The sequence below is a fragment of the Coregonus clupeaformis genome, chromosome 30, assembly GCF_020615455.1.
Source record: "Coregonus clupeaformis isolate EN_2021a chromosome 30, ASM2061545v1, whole genome shotgun sequence".
Taxonomy (NCBI): domain Eukaryota; kingdom Metazoa; phylum Chordata; class Actinopteri; order Salmoniformes; family Salmonidae; genus Coregonus; species Coregonus clupeaformis.
In genome coordinates, this window is record NC_059221.1 from 24,491,163 (window position 1) to 24,509,264 (window position 18,102).

Here is an 18,102-nt window from a genome sequence, read left to right on the forward strand (position 1 = left end):
AGTATCGCCAATACCAGGTTAGTTGAAGAATCTATGGCAACGTTTTGTATAGGCAAACCTGGAACGTCCAGTAATGGATGCCAAAAATCTTTGGTTGTATCTCATTATCTGGTGTACAATCTGTAGTTATCCATAACAGTGCTGATTACTCTAGTCCTATCTGCATTATATAACTCAAACTAAAGCTAACGAATAAATACTAAAGTAACTTTAAAACAGCTGTGGTGCACAGTTACAGATTTTCCATTGCAATATTATGCAAATAATAATAATTGGAGGATAAAAAAAGTAGGATTATAAACACCAGATCTCATAAATAGAAGTCCAATCAACTACAGTAACAGCACCGATATGTTAGCATGTTGAACAGAAAAGGAGTCTGTGTCTTACACAGCCGTCAACAGGCTGCATACACTTAAACCTGTAACACAATATTACAAGAGGGTCTGAACTGAATGACAATGTGATGATAATGGATGTCAATGATAGGTAACTGTGAACTCAAAGATGGATGGATACTTTTTTATTACTGGTAACCTCTTCTCCCTTATTTATGACTCATTGACAATGGATGCTGTTGAATCCCTCCTCTACATTTGATTTCCCAAGGGAAAAAACACTTAAAATACCTAAAACGGTATCCATGCATATTTGTGATCAATTAACACAAGTCCTCCCAACCTACCACACACACAGACCATACAATCGGACTCACCCACTTTGCATTCTGGCGAGGAACATGCCTGAATGTTTTTATTTAATTCATTTTTGACCTAATGTACACTTCTGGTGCAGACATCATTATTACGTTACAATGTTGTTGTCAGGAAAAAATAAATCAAACAAACTGTTCTGAGAGAAAGAATAAGGTACCATGCAAAAAACAGATGAGCTAGTCATATCTGACATCACTAATATCAGTAGTTTCTCTTCTTCACCATCTACTGAACAGGAACATGCACTGCTGTATTAAGCTAGTCAGTACACTGACATTTTTTGGTAAAGTTTGAAGATGCATGTGATTTAGAGATGTATTATACAAAATATGTTACATATGTACTACCATCTAACGCTCCCTCACTCCTTTATTTTCAAATTAATTTGTGTAATGATATCTATTGCAGAATACAGTATTCATATTTCCATCTGTAAAGATGTATTTAAATATCAATATAGTTGTGCAATTATTCAAAATCTTTATAATCTCTCCCTGCAATTTATTTTACACCAATTATGTATATTAGTTTTTCCTGCTTGTTCTAACATTGCATATCTTGAAAAGTAAAAGGCTTTCGACGCCACGGTGGGTGTATTATTGTTGAAAAACACTTACTAACCACACCATCCATCCCTTCTCTGAGTCCATGAGGCACTGTCATCTGTTCCTGGTCAGCTCAGAGTGTGTCTGTGATACTGCCTCAATTTAATAACCCCCCCGTATCTCCCTGTGCCAAAAGGTCAACCTCACAGTAACTACATGGATAGTTACAATTAATGTACTTTTTTTTTTCTCACGCTGCCCCTACCTTGACTGTTCAGTAGACACTACGTTGGTATTGGAGTGAAGCATTTGCAAAGAGTATGGACGTTATCATCCTTCTTTCACATGTTCTTCTCTGATGATCTTCCTCTTCTTTTGTGCAATGGGTCAAGCTCCTGTGCTTCAGAGGGTTATAAAGAGGAGATCTTGACAGTTTCCTGGGTGTTGTAGGTACTGGACCGAGAGTTGCGTAGGATGCCAGGGATGGCGGGCGAGTTAGGTAGGCTCTCATCAGGAGTGTTGGCTGGGGGAGTGGGGATACTGATGATGGCTGCTGTGTAGTCATCACAGTTCAGCTTCAGGTCTTCGGTCCTGGCGTTTAGATTGGAGCGACTGCTCACACACGCACACAGAAATAAAGTTAGACAATTCACGTATCTGTCAATATTACTCCAAAATAGTTACATTTGTTTATGTTGAGAGGACTTTTATGTGTCACCATTGTAAATAGATCAGTGTATTCTAGACAAGTGGTTTGTTCTTCCACCGTCTGTATAGTGATACATCCATCACAGCAACTACGTATAAAAATGCAAACAATCTCACCATTATCAACTGTTTCCCTTACAAATAAACGATCATTAGTCATACTACAGTGACAAATGAAATACATTTTCCCATGGTTTTAGGCTACATTTCTCATTAAACCCATGGAGGTTGTTTTGACAAACATCAACAGCATCAAAATAGTTAGAGCCAGCAGAGCTTGAACAATTTAGAAAATATTCGCCTCAGCTTGTAATTCAGGATCAGCAGAATGTTATTTTCAATTAATCGGCCTGAGCAAAATATACTAAAACATCAACAGCCTCTACAGATTATTGAGTGGTGGGGCAAAGATAGAAAGGGAGAGGTGGGCTCCTTGGATCAGGTGGATAGTGTGTGCGGTACTGTACCTCTGTGGGTACTGGGTACCAACAGGAGTCTTGGTGATGTGCAGCGTGGCCAGCTCCTGCACACTTCCCCGGCTGACAGATACGGTGGAGTTGGCAAGGCGGATAGCCCTCCTCTTGGACCGCCGGGAGCAGCAGGTGGTGGTGGCCCCCTGCTGGCTGGACAAGGAAGTGCTGCGGCTGGTGCGGAAGCCCACTGAGTCCATCATACACACCTCGCTGTAGGTGACTTCATCGGTGAATTCGTGATTCTGTCGACACATAAAAGAAAGAAAGACATCTATCCTGGCCTCTGAACGGCCTCACATCTTTAAACTAGCTGTAGGGAGCTGTATACTATATGATAGCTTCTCGTAACTGCCGAAAGTGAGAAACAGCGTGAAACACTGTTGAGTATATATACAGTACATCACAGTGAGTAATAAACTTATCCGACAAAATTATACATGAGATACTTGAAACATTTCCCAGGTGGAAAAAGCAGCACTCACAGTAGTTTTCTCCAAGCACTGCAATAGGTGATGATGTTGGTGCTCAAAGGCGGACCTGTTCTTCCCACAAAGAGCTGTGCTGTCACTATCACCACCCTGAGGGACACAGCAAGACAACAACTCACTTAGCCCAACATAGCCCCATATGAAAGACGTCGTCAGTGAAAACACAATCACATCAACAGTTGAATTAGTAGTTGGCAACTTATTGCTGTGGTAAGCAAACTTCACATTATAAACACAAGTGGGAGGTGATTTTGTCTAACAAACATTGTAGAATGAGTTATTATTTAGGCAATAATACAGTATACTGATGAGTAGCGCATATACTGATGAGTCGACAGTATACTGATGAGTCTATAGTATACTGATGCGTCGACAGTATACTGATAAGTCTATAGTATACTGATGAGTCGACAGTATACTGATGAGTCTATAGTATACTGATGAGTCGACAGTATACTGATAAGTCTATAGTATACTGATGCGTCGACAGTATACCTCCACAGCTTATTACTGAGTGACTGCCCTTGACTGTCTGATTGCACAGTAATCGGCCTCCCTCTCTAGTGATGTTAACCCGGGCACAAAGAACTGTCTCCTGTACTCCCTGTGTACCCACGACAGCGTGGTCTCACACAGTTCCAACTCCATCATCAAGTTCGCTGACGAAAATAGTATGCCTGATTACCAACAACGATGAGACGGCATACAGAGAGGAGGTAGGCAGCCTGACGTCGTGGTGCCAGGTAAACAACCTCTCCCTTAACGTCAGCAAAACAGAAGAGCTGATTGTGGACTTCAGGAGGAACCAGGCTGGGCACACACCCATCCTCATCAACGGAGCCGCCATGGAGACGGTCAAAAACGTCAAGTTCCTCGGCGTACACATCTCCGAGGCGCTGAAATGGTCAAACAACACGTACACCGTGGTGAAGAAGGCACGACAGTGACTCTTCAACCTCAGGATGCTGAAGAAATTCGGCCTGTCCAAGAGGGCCCTCACAGTATTCAACAGGAGCACCATCGAGAGCATACTGTCGGGCTGCATCACAGCCTGGTACGGCAACTCCACCGCCGCGGACTGCAAGGCACTACAGAGGGTGTTACGCTCAGCCGAACGCACCACTGGTGCACACTGCCTGCCCTCCAGGACACCTACAACACCAGGTGTCGCAGGAAGGCCAAGAAGTTCATCAGGGACCCCAGCAACACTAGCCACGGCCTGTTCTCCACGCTTTCACAGCCAGTTCTCCCCCCAAACATACATTTATCCACTGGCCCCTCCCCCTGCACCCCCTCAACCCCCAATGGACATTTATACTCGTTAGTCACTTGTCACAATCTTTGTTTACACACTTCGCCACTTTTAACTGCAGCAACTGTATAGAATTTTAATCTAGCTGTAAATATATATACAGTGGGGAGAACAAGTATTTGATACACTGCCAATTTTGCAGGTTTTCCTACTTACAAAGCATGTAGAGGTCTGTAATTTTTATCATAGGTACACTTCAACTGTGAGAGACGGAATCTAAAACCAAAATCCAGAAAATCACATTGTATGATTTTTAAGTAATTTATTTGCATTTTTTTGCATGACATAAGTATTTGATTCATCAGAAAAGCAGAACTTAATATTTGGTACAGAAACCTTTGTTTGCAATTACAGAGATCATACGTTTCCTGTAGGTCTTGACCAGGTTTGCACACACTGCAGCAGGGATTTTGGCCCACTCCTCCATACAGACCTTCTCCAGATCCTTCGGGTTTCGGGGCTGTCGCTCGGCAATACGGACTTTCAGCTCCCTCCAAAGATTTTCTATTGGGTTCAGGTCTGGAGACTGGCTAGGCCACTCCAGGACCTTGAGATGCTTCTTACGGAGCCACTCCTTAGTTGCCCTGGCTGTGTGTTTCAGGTCGTTGTCATGCTGGAAGACCCAGCCACGACCCATCTTCAATGCTCTTACTGAGAGAAGGAGGTTGTTGGCCAAGATCTCGCGATACATGGCCCCATCCATCCTCCCCTCAATATGGTGCAGTCGTCCTGTCCCCTTTGCAGAAAAGCATCCCCAAAGAATGATGTTTCCACCTCCATGCTTCACGGTTGGGATGGTGTACTCATCCTTCTTCTTCCTCCAAACACGGCGAGTGGAGTTTAGACCAAAAAGCTATATTTTTGTCTCATCAGACCACACAACCTTCTCCCATTCCTCCTCTGGATCATCCAGATGGTCATTGGAAAACTTCAGACGGGCCTGGACATGCGCTGGCTTGAGCAGGGGGACCTTGCGTGCGCTGCAGGATTTTAATCAATGATGGCGTAGTGTGTTACTAATGGTTTTCTTTGAGACTGTGGTCCCAGCTCTCTTCAGGTCATTGACCAGGTCCTGCCGTGTAGTTCTGGGCTGATCCCTCACCTTCCTCATGATCATTGATGCCCCACGAGGTGAGATCTTGCATGGAGCCCCAGACTGAGGGTGATTGACCGTCATCTTGAACTTCTTCCATTTTCTAATAATTGCGCCAACAGTTGTTGCCTTCTCACCAAGCTGCTTGCCTATTGTCCTGTAGCCCATCCCAGCCTTGTGCAGGTCTACAATTGTATCCCTGATGTCCTTACACAGCTCTCTGGTCTTGGCCATTGTGGAGAGGTTGGAGTCTGTTTGATTGAGTGTGTGGACAGGTGTCTTTTATACAGGTAACGAGTTCAAACAGGTGCAGTAAATACAGGTAATGAGTGGAGAACAGGAGGGCTTCTTAAAGAAAAACTAACAGGTCTGTGAGAGCCGGAATTCTTACTGGTTGGTAGGTGATCAAATACTTATGTCATGCAATAAAATGCAAATGAATTACTTACAAATCATACAATGTGATTTTCTGGATTTTTGTTTTAGATTCCGTCTCTCACAGTTGAAGTGTACCTATGATAAAAATTACAGACCTCTACATGCTTTGTAAGTAGGAAAACCTGCAAAATCGGCAGTGTATCAAATACTTGTTCTCCCCACTGTATATACATATTGTAGAATAATAGTGAAGACATCAAAACAAATAAAAATACATTTTATATTTGAGATTCTTCAAATAGTCACCCTTTGCCTTGATGACAGCTTTGCACACTCTTAGCATTCTCTCAACCAGCTTCATGAGGTAGTCACCTGGAAAGCATTTCAATTAACAGGTGTGCCTTCTTTAAAATTTTAATTTGTGGAATTTCTTTCCTTCTTAATGCGTTTGAGCCAATCAGTTGTGTTGTGACAAGGTAGGGGTGGTATATAGAAGATAGCCCTATTTGGTAAAATACCAAGTCCATATTATGGCAAGAACAGCTCAAATAAGCAAGAGAAACTACAGTCCATCATTACTTTAAGACATGAAGGTCAGTCAATACGGATAATTTCAAAACCATCAAGAGCTATGATTAAACTGGCTCTCATGAAGACCACCACAGGAAACACGAGCAATGAACATTAGACCAGTGGAAATGTGTCCTTTGGTCTGGACCCCAAATTTGAGATTTTTGGTTCCAACCGCTGTGTCTTTGTTCCCACCGTAAAGCACAGAGGAGGAGGTGTTATGCTTTGCTGGTGACACTGTCTGTGATTTATTTAGAATTCAAGGCACACTTAACCAGCATGGCTACAACAGCATTCTGCAGCGATACGCCATCCCATCTGGTTTGGGTTTAGTGGGACTATCATTTGTTTTTCAACAGGACAATGACCCAACACACCTCCAAGCTGTGTAAGGGCAATTTAACCAAGAAGGAGAGTGATGGAGTGCTGCATCAGATGACCTGGCCTCCACAATCCCCCGACCTCAACCCATTTGAGATGGTTTGGTGTGAGTCGGACGGCAGAGTGTAGGAAAAGCAGCCAACAAGTGCTCAGCATATGTGCGAACTCCTTCTAGATTGTTGGAAAAGCATTCCAGGTGAGGCTGGTTGAGAAAATGCCAAGAGTGTGCAAAGCTGTCATCAAGGCAAAGGGTGGCTATTTGAAGAATCTCAAATATAAAATATATTTTGATTTGTTTAACACTTTTTTGGTTACTACATGAGAGAAAATAGTAAAAATAAAGAAAAACCCATGAATGAGTAGGTGTGTCCAAACTTATGACTGGTACTGTGTATATATATATATATATATATATATATATATATATATATATATACATAGTTGAAATCGGAAGTTTACATACACCTTAGCCAAATACATTTAAACTCAGTTTTTCACAATTCCTGACATTTAATCCTAGTAAATATTCCCTGTTTTAGGTCAGTTAGGATCACCACTTTATTTTAAGAATGTGAAATGTCAGAATAATAGTAGAGAGAATGATTTATTTCAGCTTTTATTTCTTTCATCACATTCCCAGTGGGTCAGAAGTTTACATACACTCAATTAGTATTTGGTAGCGTTGCCTTTAAATTGTTTAACTTGCGTCAAATGTTTCGGGTAGCATTCCACAAGCTTCCCACAATAAGTTTGGTGAATTTTGGCCCATTCCTCCTGACAGAGCTTGTGTAACCGAGTCAGGTTTGTAGGCCTCCTTGCTCGCACACGCTTTTTCAGTTCTGCCCACAAATGTTCTATAGCATTGAGGTCAGGGCTTTGTGATGGCCTCTCCAAAACCTTGACTTTGTTGTCCTTAAGGCATTTTGCCACAACTTTGGAAGTATGCTTGGGGTCATTGTCCATTTGGAAGATCCATTTGCGACCAAGCTTTAACTTCCTGACTGATGTCTTGAGATGTTGCTTCAATATTTCCACATAATTTTCCTTCTTCATGATGCCATCTATTTTGTGAAGTGCACCAGTCCCTCCTGCAACAAAGCACCCCCACAGCATGATGCTGCCACCCCCGTACTTCACGGTTGGGATGGTGTTCTTCGGCTTGCAAGCACCCCCCTTTTTCCTCCAAACATAATGATGGTCATTATGGCCAAACAGTTCTATTTTTATTTCATCAGACCAGAGGGCTTTTCTCCAAAAAGTACGATCTTTGTCCCCATGTGCAGTTGCAAACCGTAGTCTGGCTTTTTTATGGCGGTTTTTCAGGTTATGTCGATATAGGACTCGTTTTACTGTGGATATAGATACTTTTGTACCTGTTTCCTCCAGAATCTTCACAAGGTCCTTTGCTGTTGTTCTGGGATTGATTTGCACTTTTCGCACCAAAGTACGTTCATTTCTAGGAGACAGAACGCGTCTCCTTCCTGAGCGGTATGACTGCTGCGTGGTCCCATGGGGTTTATACTTGCGTACTATTGTTTGTACAGATGAACGTGGTACCTTCAGGCATTTGGAAATTGCTCCCAATGATGAACCAGACTTGTGGAGGTCTACAATTGTTTTTCTGAGGTCTTGGCTGATTTCTTTTATTTTCCCATGATGTCAAGCAAAGAGGCACTGAGTTTGAAGGTAGGCCTTGAAATACATCCACAGGTACACCTCCAATTGACTCAAATTATGTCAACTAGCCTATCAGAAGCTTCTAAAGCCATGATATCATTTTCTGGAATTTTACAAGCTCTTTAAAGGCACAGTCAACTTAGTGTATGTAAACTTCTGACCCACTGGAAATGTGATACAGTGAATTATAAGTGAAATAAACAATTGTTGGAAAAATTACTTGTGTCATGCACAAAGTAGATGTCCTAACCGACTTGCCAAAACGATAGTTTGTTAACAAGAAATTTGTGGAGTGGTTGAAAAACGAGTTTTAATGACTCCAACCTAAGTGTATGTAAACTTTCGACTTCAACTGTATATTTACACAAGACAAGGTGCTGTCTTGTGATCTTTCTGTATTCTATTATTTTACTTAGTATTATTACTATTATTATTATTATTATTATTGTTATTGTTTCACTCACTTCTCTTTGACCTGCATTGTTGGAGCTCAGAGCTTAAGAATTTCACTGTACCCTGCAATTACTGTACATCTGTGCATGTGACTAATAAACTCTGATGTGACTTGAACACACAGAACCCCAGAGGACCTCAGATGCTTCCTAAAAAGCTGTTTCTTTGTGGTTCGTTTAGAGATAAAACAACTGGCTGTGGAGTTGAGATTTCCAGGTCAAGGTGGTTGAACACCATCATAACTGTTATAGACGGTGAACAGCCTGTCAAAATCATTAACATTCAGATGATCTAATCTGTTAGACTGAGAGAAATGAGTTTGCCAGGCTGGGAGGGAGGGATGGAGGGAGCAGGGAAACAGCTCTGTTAGTCACAAAGCCAGTCTGGAGACCTGTTGCAGCGTCACTACCGCTAAGGCACATCTGTTGGATTCACTACAGACATGTCCGATAACATCGTCCCACAAACTGATATAGAGACTATACTGCAGCCAAGACCAAGAAAATACCTGGGAGAGAAAACAACACCTCTAGGTTTATAAATAGCTCTGCAGTCCTGTTAGTAATGGGTTTATAGATCCCTGCTCTCACTCTGGGATTGTAAATATTGGATTATAGTGACTTTCAACTGCTGAGAAGAAACAGAAACAAGATTACTCAGGACTCAACCTGGTGCATTAGTAAAGATGGGAATTCAGTCTCTCTCTAGCTCTGCCTCTCCCTCCTCCTCTATCACCTGTAGTCCTTAAATCAGCAGGACGTACTCTCATATTCCTCTGTCCTCCACTGGTGTGAAGAGAGATTAGGATACTGAAATATGCCTGTTAGGGAGAGGGAACACTTCTTCACCTCCCTCCCCTGGCTACGGCTATTAAGGAAAGTTACAGGAGATACTTACAGTTGCATTGTTTTCAATCATATTTGGCATCATAGAGTGTACACTCTTAGAAAAAAAAGGGTTATTCGTTTGTCCCCATAGGAGAACCCTTTTTGGTTTCAGGTAGTAAAACCCTTCGGTGGAGAAGCAGATAATATTTCAAACATTTTACACTATATGACATGCTTTTACACTATATGACGTAATTTTACGCTATATGACATGATTTTACACTATATGATGTGATTTTACACTATATGACATGATTCTTCCTCAGGAGGGCAATAACTAGGGAAATCCAAGTGATAAAAAGGTAGATACTCTATGTTAGAATGTTTTATTTAGGTGAGGGTCTATGTATTGGTAATACAACTGAGGTGAAAACAGCTAGGAGTGGAGGATGAATGCTGAGAGCAGCGAATTGCAACTCATCCTCTAGTAAATGTCTTTATCTGTTCTGGTCCCCTGTTGCTAACATCATTACCTCTGTGTGTCCATAAACCACCTGTCCACGTCATCTGCTTTCTGTCCTCTGACTCGCTGATCTCGCATTAGGATTCCACATCACACACACCTCACAGGAACGCCACATATAGCCAGGGACCTTATCTTGTTTGTTTAAAACTGTTTCTTTGCATACTGTCAATGAGACTTTGTCTCATTCTGGGGGGGGAAATAATACATATTTGCCAGGATTCCATTTTGTTGTAGCAAGTCATCCTTCATTATTGCAGGACTGACTCCGGTGGATAGATTTAATCAAGGGAAAGTTTGGGATGAAATATTAATGACTGTCAAAGTGACATTTGGTTATTTTAAACGCTGTTGAAACTGAAGATGACTGATCCCTACAATGTGCTTTATTCATCAGTTTTTTGTTGTTGGCAATCACAGTGACGTGACATTCTTATGCAGATTTCATGAAACTGCAGCAGAACGTCCTGGTGAAGGGAAGGTGTTCCAGAACAGGTAGAGAGCGCAAGAGATAGAAATCGAGAGAGAGAAAGAGAGACAGAGAGAACAGCAATCTGTCTGATTCTGAAGTAAATACAGTCATTACTGGACAAGAACAAGCTACAGTTAGTTACAAGCTACAGTTAGCTACAGTTAGTTACAAGCTACAGTTAGCTACAGTTAGTTACAAGCTACAGTTAGGTACAAGCTACAATAAATGATACAATGGCAACAAAACTGTCTCCAGAACAGAGAAATGCTTTAGCGTTATTTTAATTTTATCACAAAGCTGAACAAGTGTTTGATCTTATTAGTCCATCCAAGTATATTGTACATTTGAAATCCAAATGTGAACACGTGAAATAAGTGTGATTGTCTGTATATGAGCATAAGGAAACATTTGCTCATGTGATTTGCTCACCTGCAATCCCCCATCCTCTTTGTGCTGCAAGAATGCATTGGTGGCCCCTTTTTTAGCCATTCGAATCCTTGCCTGGCGCACTTTCTGCAGAATGGAAAAGAATTGGATGGAAATGCCTGTGTCAGCACTTGTTCCACTTACAACCCAGTGAGCAATATCTGGGGAATAAATACAAAACTCCCATTTCCCAAGACAGTGTGTTTCCTCATAGCTTTACGATAGGCTTTTGCCTGACAAGCACACCTAGATATTTGAAGGCAGAATCGTCCTACTTATTTGTCACACACACAGCATGCAATACAGCAAAAGAACTGCGGACCTTCACAACAATCTGACACAAACATGATGAGAATGACATCATGCCTCTCTCTCTCTTACCTGCTGTGCCCTCATCTTATCTGCTCTTTGGTTCTGGTGGTAGATCCTCGCGAAGTTGGAGACTATAACAGGCACAGGTAGAGCGATCACCAGCACACCACTGAGCGAGCAGATGGAGCCAAATATCTTGCCTGCTATGGAGTCTGGAACCATGTCTCCATATCTGCAAACAGCAACAACAAGCCAGTGGGGGATTAATGTGAGCAACGCTTCTCTCGGGTCATTACCGTGACTATTGAGACGGAACAGTTACATCTCAACATCACAGTGTAGACAGACAGAAAGAGGTACAAACCAACTGCTGTGAATGTAAACGTGTCAATCATCCTGCCTTGAATTTCAAACAGTTTACTTTAGAATTGCTCTGAAACTAAAAAAGAAATGTGCCAGAAATAGATGACAATTACAGCACTCTACCGCCTTTGAGAAAAAGTATTCAAATTGGAATCAAACTCATACGGTGACAAGAGAATGAAATCAACTGAAGCATACTCTTACTACAGCATGTGTAGTGAGACTTCAATACTGTATATCCATTGTGACAAGTCTTCACTGTGCATGTGTGAACATTTGATTTATAATACATTACTTGTCAAAATTCAGAAACGTATCTTTGTAATTTATCACTTTATTAAAGAAAGGCTGATTAGGGAGTGAACCTTATTTCTAATAAGGGTTACATGGAGAAAAACTGACCTCTCTGAAATGAAAATGGATGGCCCTCCCTTCAGCAAGATATATTTGACCTAAACCCTCCCTGAATGCTTGAAAAAACAAAACAAGTGACCCTCCCCTATACCCAAAATAATAATAAAAACATAAAGTGGATAGCAGAGGACATGCCTACCGTTTACCCTCACTTCCTGGACAGACCAGAAACTTAGATAGGCCTATGCAGTTTTAGAAACTGTTCTTCGTCCTGTAAGCATTACAATACATTCATTTTGATAGCGCACAGGGCTGCGGACCAGAAGGTTGTGGGCTATCAGACCACGGTGCACAAGAGTAGGGTTGGAAATATCGTTTTTATTATAAAAGCATTGCACAAATCTATCATCGTATTTGCGGGTCTGAGAAAAAAATTGCCTTTTATAAAAATGTCGTGCAACTCTACGTCATTTTACGTGACTAGAAACCTTAGCAGGATATTTTTTAATGCCACACAAATTACTGAAATTACAGGCTAGGAATGGACAGACAGATAGGCCGATGCATTCATCTTTATCATATTTCTCCAATGCCAAATCAGAATGTCTTGTTTGCAACAAAATTGTCCCTGTTTGCAAATAATTAAATCTGAGACGTCATTATGCATGGTCTTTTAAAAATGTAGGCCTACCTTTCCACCCCAGACAGTGTAGGCCTACCGATGCAGAAACATTTAAACTTGAACTGCTGGCTACTCTTATTCCGTGGCTTAACCCAACGAGAGAAGGTCACAAGGGTTTCCCTAAAAGCTGTCTGGGTTTAAACATCTTCTATTTTTACAGAAAGTTAATAGCTCAATCAATTGATAGCGACAGAATTAGACTACTTTCCAAGCAAAGTTAATTTTCTGTCTCCTCGGCTATGAAAGGTTGTAGCTCAGCCAATGAATGTCATAGAAACGTAACAAAGATATCCCCATATGCATTCAGAGTCCCCTCTTTCCCGGGTATTATACAGCTTGTTTCAAGCAAAAAGCATCATGGACCAAATCGCAGTTATAGATCACGTTATTTAATTGGATCTGTTTTATTTTCTTCAAAATCTTAAGCTAACAAGGGGTAGGCCAGGCCTATGCTTTTTGACTCTACTCCTGAACTGTCCCTATAGGGCTACACAGCACAGCCATTGGTTAGGCAGCACAAAAAAAAAAGGTTTTGATCAGGAAGAGCAGAGCGAGGCTCAGGGTTGGAATATCCATTGCAGTGTATAATGCAGCTTAGTTTTATTTACACCATCCCAGCAGCACAAAATAAGAAAGTTAATGTATAACTTTGCTCTGTGCTTCTCCCAGCATGCACTTTGTATAGCCTAGCCTACAGCCTATAGGCTATGGATCATTTGGTTGAGACCACACTAAATAGCCTATAGGTGCACTTGATATTGTGTGCCCAGCAGAGAATCAGAGATGAGGGGTGGCATCAGGCACACATAGATATATAGCCTAGTAAGCAACTCATTCTAAAACACTAAGAAATATTGAGATTTCATCTATTACAAATGACATGACCTCCCCTGGACTAGATTTAAACAATACTAAACCTTCCCCATGACTGAAAGTGAAAAAGCATTTCCCTCCAGGTCCCCATTCTGTACATTTTGAACCATCCCTTACCATGACTGAGAGTGATTATGCCAGAGCAATTCAGAAAAATCTCACTGAACACACACATGTGCACACACTTTTTCCACTTTCTCTAAGCACATGCTATCATGAACACACAGGCACACAAGTTGCTGGTGGTTGCCTCATAAAGTACACCATCTGGCCTCTGATTGGCATAGTTTGGTCCATAGATCACTGGTGCTGAGCTGAGCGACTGTTGAAAATAAATAAAAGTGGAGGGGTGTCAGAAGCCAGCCAGGTGTGGTGGAGACAACATTTCCCACATTCATCATTGCCATTGCAGTGCATTGGAGGAATATGCCACCTGAATTCTGATCAGCAAGCTGTCTCATTACAGTAAGGCCTACCCTACATAGAGAAGCTGTCAGATTACAGTAAGGCCTACCCTACATAGAGAAGCTGTCCCATTACAGTAAGGCCTACCCTACATAGAGAAGCTGTCCCATTACAGTAAGGCCTACCCTACATAGAGAAGCTGTCCCATTACAGTAAGGCCTACCCTACATAGAGAAGCTGTCCCATTACAGTAAGGCCTACCCTACATAGAGAAGCTGTCCCATTACAGTAAGGCCTACCCGACATAGAGAAGCTGTGCTCCAACAGGGAAGGGGGCTGCTGTCTGAGACAAACACCACAAACCCCGGTAACACTTTGGATAGATGGTTTGTAGATGTTCAATAATTGTCATCCACATTTGAACTTACTGTCCACTAACCCTAACCCTAATCTTAACCATACCCTAACCCTTATTATAAACCTAACCCTAACCTTAACCATACCCTAACCCTTATTATAAACCTAACCCTAACCTTAGCAAGCAGCTGCTTATCAACATACAGTTTGATGATAGTATCACCATCTGTAGATTAACCCAAATACCTTAGCATCATTCATTCATGATAAATGCACAAAAAAGTCCATACAGTAAGGCACATATGTCCAGCCCTTTGGAGCAGCAACAATCAGACCACGTAGTGGTACTAGAGTATGTAACACACTACGCCTATTTGACAACATTCTGCAGGTACAATAACAAGCATGAACATATTGGGATCTGCATACCTAAACAGCCAGTCACTGTTACAGTGGCATATTGATCTGGAAAATATTGATAGAAAAGTCTAATACTGTAGGATGCATACGACCATAAAAGGTTTTAAAAAATAATACGAATAAGAATACTGCCCCACAAACATATTTGATTTACTGCTTGGATTTTAAGCTACTGATAGACTCCTCAAGGCATACAGTCTTAGAAAAAAAGATGCTATCTAGAGCCTAAAATTGTTCCTCGGCTGTCCCCATAGGAGAACCCTTTTAAGAACCCTTTTTGGTTCCAGGTCCAACCCTTTTGGTTCCAGGTAGAACAATTTTGGGTTCCATGTAGAAGCCTTTCCACAGAGGGTTCTACATGGAACTCGAAAGGGTTCTACATGAAACCAAAAAAGGGTTCTACCTGGAACCAAAAAGGGTTCTCCTATGGGGACAGCCAAAGAACCCTTTTGGAACCCTTTTTTCTAAGAGCGCACAGTTGAAATCAGTGCTGGATAACTGCAAGGGGGAAACAGAGTGCTGAGAAAGATTACTCTACAATGGATAGGAAAGCTAATGGAGTTACTTGGGACTGGGGACATTTGTAAACCAACCAAGCCCTTTAGATTGGCACCATTTTAAGCCTTTGTTGTGCCTCATACTGTAGTTAGTGCATCATAATCATGCTCAGGAGCGTCAGCCATTTCCAACCATCTGAGTACTTGTAATAGTACTGTAAAGGTAGGGCTGCAGTGGAGATGGTTGTTCAGTAATATTAGTAGAATTAGTACAGGCATTTGGTTTAGTATGCCGATACTGTACATGAGTGGCGCAGTGGTCTAAGGCACTGCATCGCAGTGCTAACTGTGCCACTAGAGATCCTGGTTCGAATCCAGGCTCTGTCGCCGCCGGCCGCGACCGGGAGACTCATGGGCGGCGCACAATTGGCCCAGCGTCGTCCAGGGTAGGGGAGGGAATGGCCGGCAGGGATGTAGCTCAGTTGATAGAGCATGGCGTAAATGTAAATGTAAATGTAAAAACTGTATAACTTCATTCAGGACAGGATTTACATGCTCACAGCGAGACTTACACGTCTTATTAAACAAGTTATCTATCATAAGCAAATGTCTATGGGACTTTATGAGGTATAAGAAACTACAGTATATATATTTTTACTACAGAATCATTCAAATCCATCCTAGGTCTGATCCTAATAAATTCCACAGCTAACTGTTTTCCCTTTGAATTGAAAATAGATGAACGTGAGCAACGTTTTACCTGATTGCAAATTAGAGAGGAAACAAAGCGACCAGGCCATACCCGGCATAATAACAAGGTTGAACATCTCAGAAAGCCCATAACAACAAAGTGTTTGCTCAAATCCTGCCTGCTGCCTGCTTCTAATGGGAAGATGTTGTTTATTGTTGCGTTCCCTACTCCCCTTTCTTCAATAGGCCTTAAGGGGTTCTGCGCTCCCTGGACCAATTTACGTCAAACCCCAGCCTCTAATCTCCGCATTGGAAAACATCAAAATGATCGAATGGAAGGATATCTGCAGATGGCTTTGGGTTCAACGATAAGCAAAAGAGCAAGTTCTATAGATCTGTAGAAAATATGGTCATTAACATAATCGTCACCCTGTGTTCTACGAATGTTAATGCAAATTGATATCATGCTATGAAAGCTATACTGCATAATTGCAATCCATATCAATTTAAATACGGGAAAATTTACCGTAGATTGAACACAGGCATTAATAGAATACAAATAAAAATGTGATATGAAAAACAGAAAACTATTGTACACAGGCAGGCGATCAGTGTCAGAGTCTTCGTTTTTTCTTACACACCAATATCCATGCGTTTCTCATCAGTATTATGAAGCACTTCCTAGCTCTTTAATTAGCCCATAATATAATAATGTTTTAGACGGATTCTCCTTTGTGTTTGTTTGACTGTTTTACACTCCAGAGAGAAGGAATCCAAATATTGAACTGCACCCGTTAAGTGAGTTAACAAAACAGCCAGAAGGAAATTCATTAAAAACAAACTCTTCTCCTCTTTTTCGCAGGTTTAGCTAAATTCTTCCCTTGAGCGAATAGACACCGTTTACATTCAATAAGCCATCTTGATATGCTGCTCATTGAGGTGTTGATGCTACAAACTAGATAATTAGCTCAAAGGTCTTCATTAGCTGAGTACTATATGCAGGATCCTTTATTAAAAACTGTGAAGCTAGATCTCATTCAGGATCCTTTATTAAAAACAGTGAAGCTAGATCTAATTCAGGATCCTTTATTAAAAACAGTGAAGCTAGATCTCATTCAGGATCCTTTATAAAAACTGTGAAGCTAGATCTCATTCAGGATCCTTAAAAAAAAACAGTGAATCTAGATCTCATTCAGGATCCTTTATTAAAAACTGTGAAGCTAGATCTCATTCAGGATCCTTTTTAAAAACAGTGAAGCTAGATCTCATTCAGGATCCTTTATCAAAACTGTGAAGCTAGATCTCATTCAGGATCCTTTATTAAAAACAGTGAAGCTAGATCTCATTCAGGATCCTTTATAAAAACTGTGAAGCTAGATCTCTTTCAGGATCCTTTATTAAAAACAGTGAAGCTAGATCTCATTCAGGATCCTTTATAAAAACTGTGAAGCTAGAGCTCATTCAGGATCCTTTATTAAAAACTGTGAAGATAGATCTCATTCAGGATCCTTGTCACGCCCTGACGTATGGAACTCTTGTATGTTGTGTCAGGGTTTGGAGATCTATGTGATGCATTCTATGTTTGTATTCTAGGTATTGTGTTTCTATGTTTGGCCGGGTGTGATTCCCAATCAGAGACAGCTGTCGCTCGTTGTCTCTGATTGGGGATCATACTTAGGTAGCCCAGTTGCCTACTATGTTTGTGGGATCTTGTTCTGTGTTAGGCTTGTATGTGTATAGCCTGAGGACTTCACGTTACGTTGTTTCTTGTTTTGTTTATGTTTATTGAGTAAATAAACATGTTCGCATACCACGCTGCACCTTGGTCTGACCCGTCTCTCAACGATCGTAACAATCCTTTCTTAAAAACTGTGAAGCTAGATCTCATTCAGGATCCTTAAAAAAAAACGGAATCTAGATCTCATTCAGGATCCTTTATTAAAAACTGTGAAGCTAGATCTCATTCAGGATCCTTTATTAAAAACAGTGAAGCTAGATCTCATTCAGGATCCTTTATAAAAACTGTGAAGCTAGATCTCATTCAGGATCCTTTATAAAAACTGTGAAGCTAGAGCTCATTCAGGATCCTTTATAAAAACTGTGAAGC

At 41.2% G+C, this 18,102-nt stretch overlaps 1 protein-coding gene across 1 annotated transcript in view; it reads right to left on the reverse strand.

Annotated features, from left to right (window-relative positions):
• Positions 1 to 716: 716 nt before the first annotated feature.
• LOC121546055 (potassium voltage-gated channel subfamily D member 1) overlaps positions 717 to 18,102 on the reverse strand; it is a 62,120-nt gene continuing 44,734 nt past the window's right edge. The window contains exons 3-7 of the mRNA XM_041857060.2: positions 11,424 to 11,586; positions 11,046 to 11,129; positions 2,925 to 3,020; positions 2,437 to 2,684; positions 717 to 1,873 (exon numbers count right to left, since the gene is read on the reverse strand). Coding sequence (XP_041712994.2) covers positions 1,672 to 1,873; positions 2,437 to 2,684; positions 2,925 to 3,020; positions 11,046 to 11,129; positions 11,424 to 11,586 — 793 coding nt within the window. The 3' untranslated portion in view covers positions 717 to 1,671. The remainder of the gene's footprint in view (positions 1,874 to 2,436; positions 2,685 to 2,924; positions 3,021 to 11,045; positions 11,130 to 11,423; positions 11,587 to 18,102) is intronic.